General features: G+C 27.4%; 2 protein-coding genes across 2 annotated transcripts; both read right to left on the bottom strand.

Annotated features, from left to right (window-relative positions):
* Window positions 1-5,102: 5,102 nt before the first annotated feature.
* Window positions 5,103-6,289, bottom strand: LOC126905376 (histidine-rich glycoprotein-like). Its single transcript, XM_050685012.1, has one exon. It carries the CDS (start codon window positions 6,159-6,161, stop codon window positions 5,319-5,321), a length of 843 nt encoding a protein of 280 aa, XP_050540969.1. The 5' UTR covers window positions 6,162-6,289; the 3' UTR covers window positions 5,103-5,318.
* A 2,775-nt stretch (window positions 6,290-9,064) lies between these two features.
* LOC126894597 (histidine-rich glycoprotein-like) lies at window positions 9,065-10,217 on the bottom strand. Its single transcript, XM_050665721.1, has one exon. The coding sequence runs from the start codon at window positions 10,064-10,066 to the stop codon at window positions 9,206-9,208; it is 861 nt and encodes a 286-aa protein (XP_050521678.1). The 5' UTR covers window positions 10,067-10,217; the 3' UTR covers window positions 9,065-9,205.
* Between the last annotated feature and the right edge of the window lie 1,783 nt (window positions 10,218-12,000).

Below are 12,000 nucleotides of genomic sequence, written 5' to 3'. Positions count from 1 at the left end.
AGCGGAGACTGAAACTGGTTTTATAAAAACTGGTTATAACAGTTTTTTTCGGTTTTGTTAATCAAAACCAATAATTTTTAAAAACTGTGTCTATGAACAGAAAGCGATTATTATTTAAAACCGGTTTTAAAAATCGATACATAAAACCGGCGACTGGTAAACTCATAAAATAAATATATTCATGTTCATTATTCAATGAAAAAAATTAATTAAAATGCAAAAAAAATTATCCGACTAGGAGAATCGAAATCGCGTCCTCCCCGACCGCACATCCGCTGCGTTACCATTCGGACAATATTACGCCATCAGTTTAAAGTGAAAAAATCCTTTGTTTCAATAACGTCTTATTTTTTTATAATTTAATTTATTTGTTTATTTTTTTTTAATACCCCAAACTATTCATAAAAAAATCATCCATATTGTTTATGCTAATATTAAGTTCTAACTTAAAAATCCTATGGCATATAAATTAAATTTGAATTTACAAACTGAAGTAGATAACTTCGTTATTTAAACCTTTTAAGTAGAAAATTGTTACAAATATAAATGAATGCAAGATTTTGCAAGAGTATTGTGACAAGACTCACAACAAGAACAAGATTTTATGGGCAAGACCAAGAACAAGAACAAGACTATATTTGCAAGACCAAAACCAAGACCAAGTCTGAGTTAGCAAAGCAAGACCAAGAACAAGAACAAGACTAGATTTGCAAGACCAAAACCAAGACCAAGACTGAGTTAGCAAAGCAAGACCAAGACCAAGACTGAGCTATCAAGAACAAGACTATGACCAAGACTTTGACAGTCTTGGTCTTGTTCTTGTTTTGCTCATCACTAACCTTCATTTAAGTCGCCAAATATTGGTATACTCGTATACATGTAAAAATGGTAGTTAAAAGAAAAATTGCATGCAGTTGTCACTGTCTTTATTGTTGCATATACTCGAGGAGGTCATCCAGCTGTAAGAGAATAGATATACTATTTATATATATTTTTCTTCTTTCTTTATTCTTGGCATTACAACTCATCAAGAGTTTTTGCCGCCACCGACACCGCCTTCCACTCCTCTCGATCTTATATTTTTTCTTCCCAATTTAATATCCCTAGTTTCTCTAACGAAAAAGATGGCTTTTCCGCCTTGATGATGAGACTGTTTAATTCAATGGACCAGTCATTATTACCACTGATAGTTGCCCCCAGATATGTAAATTAGTGTACTTTTTCAAATGTATGCTCTTGAATAACTACATTTTCCACCTAGTTGTTTTCTGTTAATAGCTCCATTACTTTGGTTTTATTATCATTTACATTCAACCCTATGGTTTTTGCTTCGCTAATGAGGGCTGTGGTGCTCTGTGCCACGCTCTCTCCATCGTCACCAACTATGTTCAGATCATCTGCAAAACCTAAAATACCAATCTTGTTTGTTCTGATGTCGATGCCATGATTATCCCTTTGTATAATCCGTACGACTTTCTCCAGTGCTATATTAAACAGTAGTGGTGAAAGAGCGCCCCTTTGCTTTAAGCCTGTTACCTCTTGAAATTCTTCGAATAGTATATTGTCGACTCATACTTGGTATTTTGTACCATTCATGCATACTTTCGTTAGGGAAATAAGCTTCTTTGGAATTCCGAATTCGTACATTTTACTATAAAGACTTTCCCGATGAATGCTGTCATATGCCTTTTTAAAGTCAACAAATACCTGCCACATATTTTGCCTGTATTCATACTTTTTTTCTATAATTTGGCAAATTACCGATAACTGATCCGTAGTTGATTTTCCTTTTCGGAACCCACATTGGTACTCCCCCACAAACTCATTTGCAAAAGGTTGTAATCTTCCTAGTAATATCTTTGAAAACACCTTATATGTCATGTTCAATAGTGATATTCTTCTATAGATGTTACAATTAAGTTTATCACCTTTCTTCTGTAGTGGTACTATATAAATATTATATATTCATATAAAAAAAGATAACCATGCATTAAAATTATTTTTTGTGCTTTTCAATGTAAAAGGAAGTCATTATATATTGATAGTGGTTAATTTACCTGAAAAGATTATAACATCATATGATAGTCTCAAGTCATATGAGTCACCTTACACGATGACATTTAAAAATTTCCTAATTTAATGGAAAATATATTAAAAAGAACAACTTCTTCGTAAACTCTAGAAATAGGTGAGGCATCTCTTCAATGCTCACGATTTACGACCGTGCTAGCTGAAACAATGTCTCGAGGATATATAATTCCAATAGATGCAAGTCTTATGCTTTCTATAAGATTAAGACACAAAAATGAAAATATTACTACGCAAAAGTTATCTTAATTTATTTTTAAAGAAACTTTACTCATATGCTTTTTATCAATTTTCTTAATATTCACATTAATTGAGATTTTTGTTGATCCATTTGTATGCTTTCAAAATTTTCATTTTTGTATAGTCTTTTTTTTTTTTACTTTTTTAATGTTATTTTATTAGTAGCAATACTTCATTATACTATCAAGTATTTTAAAATATAATTACATATTAAATATATTAGTTTTCCTATATCCAATAATGGATACAAATAAGTTAAAATTCAGTAAATTATAAATTTTAAAGTTGACGGCTGTACCTACTATCTCAACATTATTTTTACTTATTAAAAATTAAAGAGAATTACAAAAATTTTCTAAATTTTACATTCTTATTTATAAATAAATGGTTTATTATTTAATAATTTCGGTATTGTTAAGAGTTGATTAATAACCATTTAGAAAGATTTTTAAATAAACATTTAAGTAACAAAAATTATTATATTTTTTATTATTGTTGTTAAATAGGATTTTCGAGCAAGTTATGAAATTAAATAATGTTAATTAATCACAATAATGATATAAAAACATTTATAGACTTACTTAGCTTCAATGCGAAGTTGAGAAGGTATATTTTTTACCATGATGTAAGTGTTTTTTTGTGTCAATCTATATAAATTTTCAGTTCATACTATACCAATATAGTTGATTAGTACGTTTAAAAAATTATAATATAATTGATAATATCACAAAAATTATCAAAAATTGAAAATACACTCAATTTTAGTATAGTAACAAATATCTCTAAATTCAATACAATTCCTAATCAATTCTATAATATGTCATTGAACTATAAAATTTCATAATAATATATAATGTATAAAAAGAAAAGACATATATTTGATCTATGTATTCAATAGCTCCTTAAAAACAACATTTCTATGGCTTCTATGAAAATTTGTGCATTTCTATGGATTTCGTTAATTTTGTACATTTTTATGGTTTCTTTAAAATTAATACATTTCTATGGCTTCCTTAAAGTTTTGTACTTCTATGGCTTCTTTAAAATTTGTGCATTTCTATGGCTTCTTTAAAATTAATACACTTCTATGGCTTCCTTAAAGTTTATGTATTTTTATGGCTTCTTTAAAATTACTGCATTTCTATGGCTTCCTTATAGTTTTGTACTTCTATGTCTTCTTTAAAATTTCTATGGCTTTTGAAGTTTCCAAGTACAAACTAATAAAATAACATGAATTTTTAACAATGAATTACTAAGTAATCTTATTAAATTATCATATGTTTTCTAGAGAATTTAAAAATAGTGTTAAAACCCTTTCGATCTGTGGCAAAATTTAGAGATGTTTTTTAAAGTGAATACTAAGATATAGCTTTGAATACGAGTTTGAAGAATACATAATAATTTATATTAATTGGAAGGCGATCAATTTATAGCAAACAAAAATCTCTTTTTAAATCACCGCTAAACTATAATTTCAATTTTAATTTTATAAAATTTGATATTTTAGTTACAATAGTTAAGAGGCTTTATTAGGAATTAAAGATTCAAGTTCTGAAATTAATATGCAAGTTTAATTTCATGTATGTTTATTTTTAGCTCCAATTAGATTAAGTAAAATTTGTTAAAATTATTTCATTGATTTCATTTTATATATTTCTTGGTGTTTACGGACTTTGATTTATTTTTGTAAATTTTTACAATCAGATATAATAGAGAATTCTTATTTAAAACATATTTATTATTCAAGAAAAACATGATACTTTAAGTTTATATTAAGCAATAACGTTAGTTGCATTGCGTAAAACTTAGTAACAATTTTAGGACAAGTATTGTTGATAAAATACGTATTTGGAATACGTAAAATGACTTTTTATCATAATAAAGTTCTAGTAATTCAATTAGATAAAATAAAAATTAGTATATGCATAAATTTATGCTTAATTTTTTAGTTATTACAATTTTTTATAACGCTAATGCATAAAAATCAATGTTGTTTTAATAAATTCTATTATTTTTATTAGAATGGATAAATAACTAGAAGAAGCTACGGTTTTACTGTGTAATTTTTTTTTTTTGTGTTATATCATTGATTTTTGAAATTTATTCAATTAAAAAGGTTTTCACTGAACTGTTAATTTTGTAGGAATTAATCAAATGAACTTAAAAATTTTTTTGTGAATACGATCAACACATTTATTGCTTACCTCTGCAAATTTTTGAAAAGATACCGTAATTTCATAATACGTTTATGGTTCAATCAAAGACTAAATTTAGTCATGTATTAATAAACTAATCAAATAAATAAACGATACTTATTCACGCTCATTAAAATCCATATACTAATAATACTTAATTGTATGACAACATGCTTTTAATACTCTAATTAACATCCATCGATGCGATAACTTTTTTTTGCACTCTGTCTTTATTGATTTAATGTGACCACAAATTACGGAGGTTGATTCATTTGCTTGCTGCATGTGAAATATTAGTTTATATATTTATGATTTTAGTTTTTTTAACATTTAATCATAATTGTCTATACAAAGTTTTCCATAACAGTAAAAAAATATCAAAACAATTATTTTTTTAATTATATGTGTACTACATATTGCTATGGTAATGTAAGTTTTTTGATATATCAAATTATAAATGGACCAATAAAGCAAATTATAAAAACAACTATTTCAAGCAAAGTATCATATAGCAAAATAAGAATAAATGAAGCAACAATGTTTTCCATTTAAATAAATAAATATTTTTATAGTGTTATATTCAAATATATTATTATTTATAAAAATTGCATCACGTAAAAATTGTCAATAAAAAATGCATATTTAAATATTATTTTTGAGTTAATTATTACCACTATCATTATAAATGATAAAATGTCATAAACACATTCAGTCGTTGTTTGGAATGTCAATTAATATAGATAATTATTAGAAAAATTACCGTTACTCAAAACAAAACAGACATTATTAATAAACTTATTGTTTTTTACTGAATTTCCATTTTTTGTGTTCATCGTGCGCTCCCTTTTTCCCGTATTTTTTTTCGTGTCCGTACTTTTCGTCGTGACCAGCTGCATTTTTGTGACCCTTCTCTTCTTTGTAATGTTTGCCATTCTTGTGTTTTCCTTTTTTGCCTTTATGGTCGTGGTGATGTCCAGAGTGTTTATGTCCTTTCTTGTACTTCTTACCTTCCTTATGACCATGTTTTTTCTCGTAGCCACCATGTTTCTTGTGATGACCGCTGTCATGGTGCTCATCATAGAAGTCCTTATGCTTTTTATACTCATCTAATTTGTGAACTTCGTGTTTTCCTTTGGTACTGTGGCCCTTTTTATACGCTCCTTTGTCCTCAAATTTATGTCCTTTCTCACCCTTCTCCCCTTTATGGTGGTCCGCGTAATATCCTCCCTCGTCATGATGTTTTTTCTTGTGTCCACCGTGTTCAGAGAAATGCTTTTTTTTTCCTTCCTTTTTGTGATGTCCCTTTTTACCCTTATGTTCCTCGTGGTGAGACTTATATCCTTTATCAGCTTTATCACCTTTTTTGTGGAAATGATCTTCTTTGTGATTAGAACCACCGCCTTTTTTAAATTTTTTCGATTTCTTCTTTTTTTTGTGCGATGCAGCGACGGCTTGATCCTCTACCGGAAATGCGGTTGCTGTATTAGGAACATTGCTGTGTGAAATTGGTGATTTTAGCAATCGAGTATGTGTCGCTTCAGTCAATTGTCCTCCAGGATCAATAATAGCTACATGACTTTGTACTTGATGCCAAATAAATAACACTAAAATACTTTTCAGCACTACCTTCTCGAACATGTTTAATAACTATTATGCGCAAGTAATTCTTTGAATAATGCTATAAATACTCTGACATAATATGCAATATTTTCTTCCCACCATTTCATGATTATCAAACATGACTAACAGCGGTCGCTTAAAACTGTCAAGTCGTCACAGATAAAACACATTGTGTTTTGTCGACATTCATGGTTGCTCATCCACAACAATTCCTTCAACCCGCAGTCATTGATTTCGACCTCAGCGTCCGCTCCATCGCCGCCTAACTAAATATTATTAATTGTATTAATAATTTATTAGTACAAAAAGGGCTAAATTTAAAAGTGAAAATTATTTGTACTACATAACTTAGTTGTGGACTTAAACCGTTTGCTTTCTATGACGTTTTAAAAAACTTTAGGCTTTTAGATTTTTAGTAATGGTTTCAAATCAAGTCTTACCTATGTATACCTTTAGAATGAGTGTTATATATTGAATATATTAATTATTTTAAAATAAAAACATTTTATTATTTTTCTTATTAGTAATATGATGAAATCATATCCTAAACGTAGTTAAGAAGACAGTAATTATATTTAAAAAATGTTCAACAAAATTGTAACTGGATCAAAATGTATAAGCGTTGTTGGTTAGATTTGAGATAATCTACATATTAATTCTGAGTTTATAAAAGTGTATAAAAGAAATATAAAAGTCTGGACATAAACGAGTGAATAAATTAAGTTAAGTTAAACTTTTTAGCCTAACGAAGTTATTTAAATTATATGTTGATTTAACTTCTCTCTTGTTTATAAAATGACTAATTAACGTATATTCTTGGTATTTTTCTTTAAATACTTGTAATAATATTGTGAATATGATAAAATAAAATTTCATTTAAATTAGGTCGACAAAATTAAAAATTGATTATAATTATTGTATTACAAAAATTATAATTGGCCATAGCTGGCAAGAAGACATTTTCCAAGGGTGCAATCATACAAAGGCACAATTTTAACGAGTGGCCGTTCTACTCAATTATAATTAAAACACAGAATTAGATTTATTTATAAATTTTGTTTAAGACACTTTGAATAGTACCAATTTTGTGGAATTTTGTTATAGAATTATATAGTGTATTGAAATTTTTTCTATTTCAAGAAAAGTTAGACCCTTCAATTTTCCAAAACTAAAACATCAGTAAAATCACATCACTAATTATTAAACAATTTTTATTGGCTGATGTTATGTTCGGAATAACTAAACAAAATTTGTAAAAATTGATCAAGAATTTTTTTTAATACAGCCACCCAAAAAATTACATCTTAGGAATATGATATGGATGCAATCCTACTAGAACTTAACTTAACCTAACTAGTTAAGTTAATGAAATTTAGGCAATTTAATTTTTAACCTAATTTATTAAGAAAAATAACGGATTCATTTAAACTATTAAATTGTTAATTTATTTAATTAATTTAATTTTAAAATGTTTTAATAATCAATAAGTTGTCTAACCTTATTTATATGTGTTAATTATTGTTTATGAGCAGATTGTAATATTCTTATAAATAAAAAAATATATAAAACTCTTAATTAGAAATTGATGTCTATTTTTTTTATTATTTGTTGGAATTGAGGAATTCAATACATTTACTTATAAAATTTTTATCAGTCCCTATTTTTTAAATTCTCTATTTTATGAAAAATTAAGTTATGTTTGTGGTATAGACGAACTTTCTCTTACCGTCATCACTACTAAGATTTTTTTTTTTCGATCCTTAAAGTTTACTGTTTAAAAATCCTATTCAAATCGAATTTTGAGAACAACTTGAAGTTCATACTTTGTTACAATCAGTAATATTCCACATTACACTATTGCAAATAAATCATTGATGTTATTGTTACTCATGCGAGGCTCATTGTTTTTTTAGGTTATCAATGGTAAAAATAAATAACGTCATTTAAAAATTAATAATTATTTTTAATAATGTAATTCATATTTAGTTATGTATAACCAATATAGTATTGGTTATTAGAAAGTGTGCTAGACATCCCACGTACTCAAACCTGATGATCCGTTTCATCCAAGTATAATGTATTTAGTTAACAAGATATTCTAGTTTGACATTCAACTTCTCCGTTAATGTTTATCATTAGATCCTTTATTTTACAGTATCCAAGCTTCGCTGTTTTATTATTCTTGTTACTAAAGAATTTCTTAAATTCATATTTAATCAATTAATTTAATTGCATTACAATTTGTTTTTACTATAAATAAAAATGTTCATTTTATTAAAATGCAAGAGTATTTATTTTTTCATATTAAATATGTTTAGTTAATCCCTTCAACTATGATCAAAATAAGTATATCTCAGACGGAAATATGACGGATATTAATTGTTGAAAGAAATCAGAAAAAAATAGTTAAGATATTATACAAAAATAAAAACGCTTAAATATTATTTTAGCTTTCTGTAAGGTTTTTTTAATATTAAGATAATAGCTTCTGGTCTCAGGCTCTGGTGTATTTTTAAATAGATAAATTATGTTTGTCAGTATACTATTCTACAAAAAAAGTTTAGTTAAAAAACCAAGCTGAGCAGCATGTTGTTCATTTTTGGTCATTTATGTTCCATGCATATGATATTTTTGTTTTTGAAGGTATCTGTAGTATTTTTATTTATCTAAAACTCATTTCATTAAAAAAAAACAACCACTTTCTATCTTAGTACTAACAATTTTTTTTCCCCAAAAAATTAAAATGTACTTTTTAATCATTAAAAATTATTGTGTCCAGCGTTACTAATCAACAATCTCATTACTTCATATATCTCAAAGATTGAAGAAAAAAATAATTTTCTTATTTAAACTTTATTTTTATTAAATAATATAAATACAAATATTAAAATAAATAAAATCAAAAAATACAAAATAGCAAATAATACGAATCAAATAAAAATATATATAGTGATGATGTTTATAATTATTATAATGGTAATTGTATACTAATTCAAGTAATGTGTCAGTACATTAGAAATTTGAAATCTAAAGATAATCATATCATTTTAGATTTTTATAGTTCAACCTTGTTTTTTCTTACTGAATCCGTATTTTTTGAAGTGCTTATTTCCTCCTTTCTTGCCATAGTCTTCGTGATGTGAGTGATGTTCATCATGTCCTTTCTTTCCATGGTGACCCTTGTGCTCCTTATCATAATGCCCCCCTTCTTTGTGGCCTTTCTTGCCATATTTATCAGCATGGTGTCCAGATTTGTGATGATGACCTTTCTTATGTTTACCTTCTTTATTGGCATGTTTCTTATGATGAGAGCCATGTTTTTTATGGTGTCCTCCTTTATGGAAGTCGTCATAGAACTTATGTTCTTTATGGTACTCATCTTTATGAAACTTATTGTGGTAACCTTTAGTTTTATGTCCTTTTTTGTGTCCTTTCTTTTCGCCATATTTAGCACCTTTGTGACCCTTTTCACCTTTATGATGATGTCCGTATTTTTCAGCTTCATCGTGTTTCTTTTTCTTATGCCCTCCTTCTTTTTTATAGTGACCTTCATGTTCTTCTTTGCCATGTTTTCCTTTCTTCGCCTTGTCATGGTGATGTTTTGTTTTGTACCCTTTGTCTGATTTGTGTCCTTTTTTCAGATGGTGCTCCGACTTTTTTTTAGATCCTCCACCTTTGGACGACTTTTTCTTCTTTTTGTGAGACGCCGCTACATCTAGATCAATTGGTGCTAGTTGAGTGCCAACATTTTTCGTAAAAGCTACTGCTTTTGAGTCAGGATTCAGCTCAGTTCGGATATTTCCAGAAGCAAGGGCAATCAAAGATTCATTGAGTGTATCATCGGGTATTTTTCGAGTATACCCTTCCCGCGCAAATAATGCGAAACACAATGTAAAATACACGAGCAGTTTTATGGGTCCCATGATGGTCAGGGTTCGTTTCCACGTACCAGAACAATTCAATACCTAGAAATACACCATTTTCTGTAAACCTAAAACATAATTATCTTGAAAAATAATTTAGAATCAGTAAAAATGTTCAACCGACTACGGCCCGATTACAACTGACTATCATGTCACTGTCAGTACTCATTTTTATAACGCTTGCGACACATTATATCGGATGCTTTGACTTGGCATAGCAGTAGCTGCCTCCACCGACGTGTACCAGTTACGCTTTCATGCTCGTTGAGCGACGGCCGCCACCAAAGTCAATCAGCCATTTCAGTTGCCCACACTTCTTATTACTGATCTTAAATATTGGTCACCACAATATACGACGACCACAAAACAAATGTTTGAATTACGAAAATAACATAACTAGTTTAATATTATGTCAAATATTATAATACTTTAATAAAAATGATAAAAATAATTGCATAAATTAAAAAATGTAGCACGAATATTATGATTACAACAACGAGGATAGTTAAACAAAAATTATAATGATCTTTACTTATTATCTTTAGCTAGGATGTACATTTACTAATTCTAGACACATCGATCAATATATATGATAATTGGAACATTTCGTAACCAAATTTTTTAACTTTTTAACGTCATCCATTTTAATATGAAGGAGCATATAGTTCTATAAAACTATGCAATATATTAATGTGTTATTATTTGTTTCTATAATGTTTAAAGAAAGTAGAACAAGATGCTATAAACTTTAATATTATTACCAGATTCATGTAAAATAGGTAGGCTTAAAAATTTCTTTTTTTATGCATCTTTTTTTTTTATAATCCATTTTCAGAGATAATGATGAACTTTTCCAGCTTTTGATATATTTAATTATAGTGTTAATTAATAAATTTTAAAATTGAATAGCGGTATAAATCTTATTTAAAACAGCTTCGTATCGAATCTAAATAGAAAACTAAACTAATATATACCGTTTAATCATAATTTAAACATTAAGACTTATCTATTTATTACTCAAGATCAATAATCAAAAAGTTAGTCTAGAAAAATTTTAAATTTAAACTAAGTCCTTGAAATGAATTGAAATGTGTCATAAATGAGATTGAAAGTCAAAAGATAATTTTAAAAAAATGATTGAAAATCTTCTAAGAGAAGCATTTGCAAAAATAAACTAATTCTTACAAATTTAAATTAAAATTATTATTTTTTGAATAAGTATAGAACAACAACTCAAATTCATAAGAAAAAAAGAGTTTACCTTGAGCTGACTTAACCGACAGATTATTTTAATATCGTCATAGACAGTTTACTGTGATATCCAACCCCTACATATTGTACTTAATTCACGGTTTTTTTGAGTGAGTGTCGCAATGTATTATTTTATAATTTCAAATCTAAATTCATCGGAACATGCACTACTGAATCGCCTGTACAATACTATTAACCTTCGCGTCTCTAAAACGATTACATGCTTTAATGGGCATATATTACTGTGGCGACGGTCACTGATACGGAATTTTCAAATTCTGAACTTCTTAGAAAAATTTTCATAACATTTAAAGTATTACATTTAATTCACTTTCCTGTTTAGATTTCATGAACTGTATTTTTGCAAAAACAAAGAGGAAACTCGATTGTATGGATTTAAATAGATTTATTATGCAACAACATTTTATAATATTATTTTAAGATTTTCACGCAAAAATCTTAATTTTCCCTATACTAATGATAATAAGATAAATTAAAAAAAAAAAAATTATAAAAAAGATTTATTCAATTTTATAGTTTTATTTAGTCAACATAAAAAAAAACCTTAATTTTTAAAATAAAATCCAATGCATCTTATTAACATTGAATTTTTAATTTAATCTTAATTTCTTAGTATAGTTCACTCTTGATTGTAATAAATTTTACCACAGATAATCACAAAA

Source organism: Daktulosphaira vitifoliae, unplaced genomic scaffold (assembly GCF_025091365.1).
Source record: "Daktulosphaira vitifoliae isolate Bord-2020 unplaced genomic scaffold, ASM2509136v1 Scaffold_1, whole genome shotgun sequence".
In the NCBI taxonomy this organism is placed as follows: Eukaryota; Metazoa; Arthropoda; class Insecta; order Hemiptera; family Phylloxeridae; genus Daktulosphaira; species Daktulosphaira vitifoliae.
This window is presented reverse-complemented; position numbering and strand designations above follow the sequence as displayed.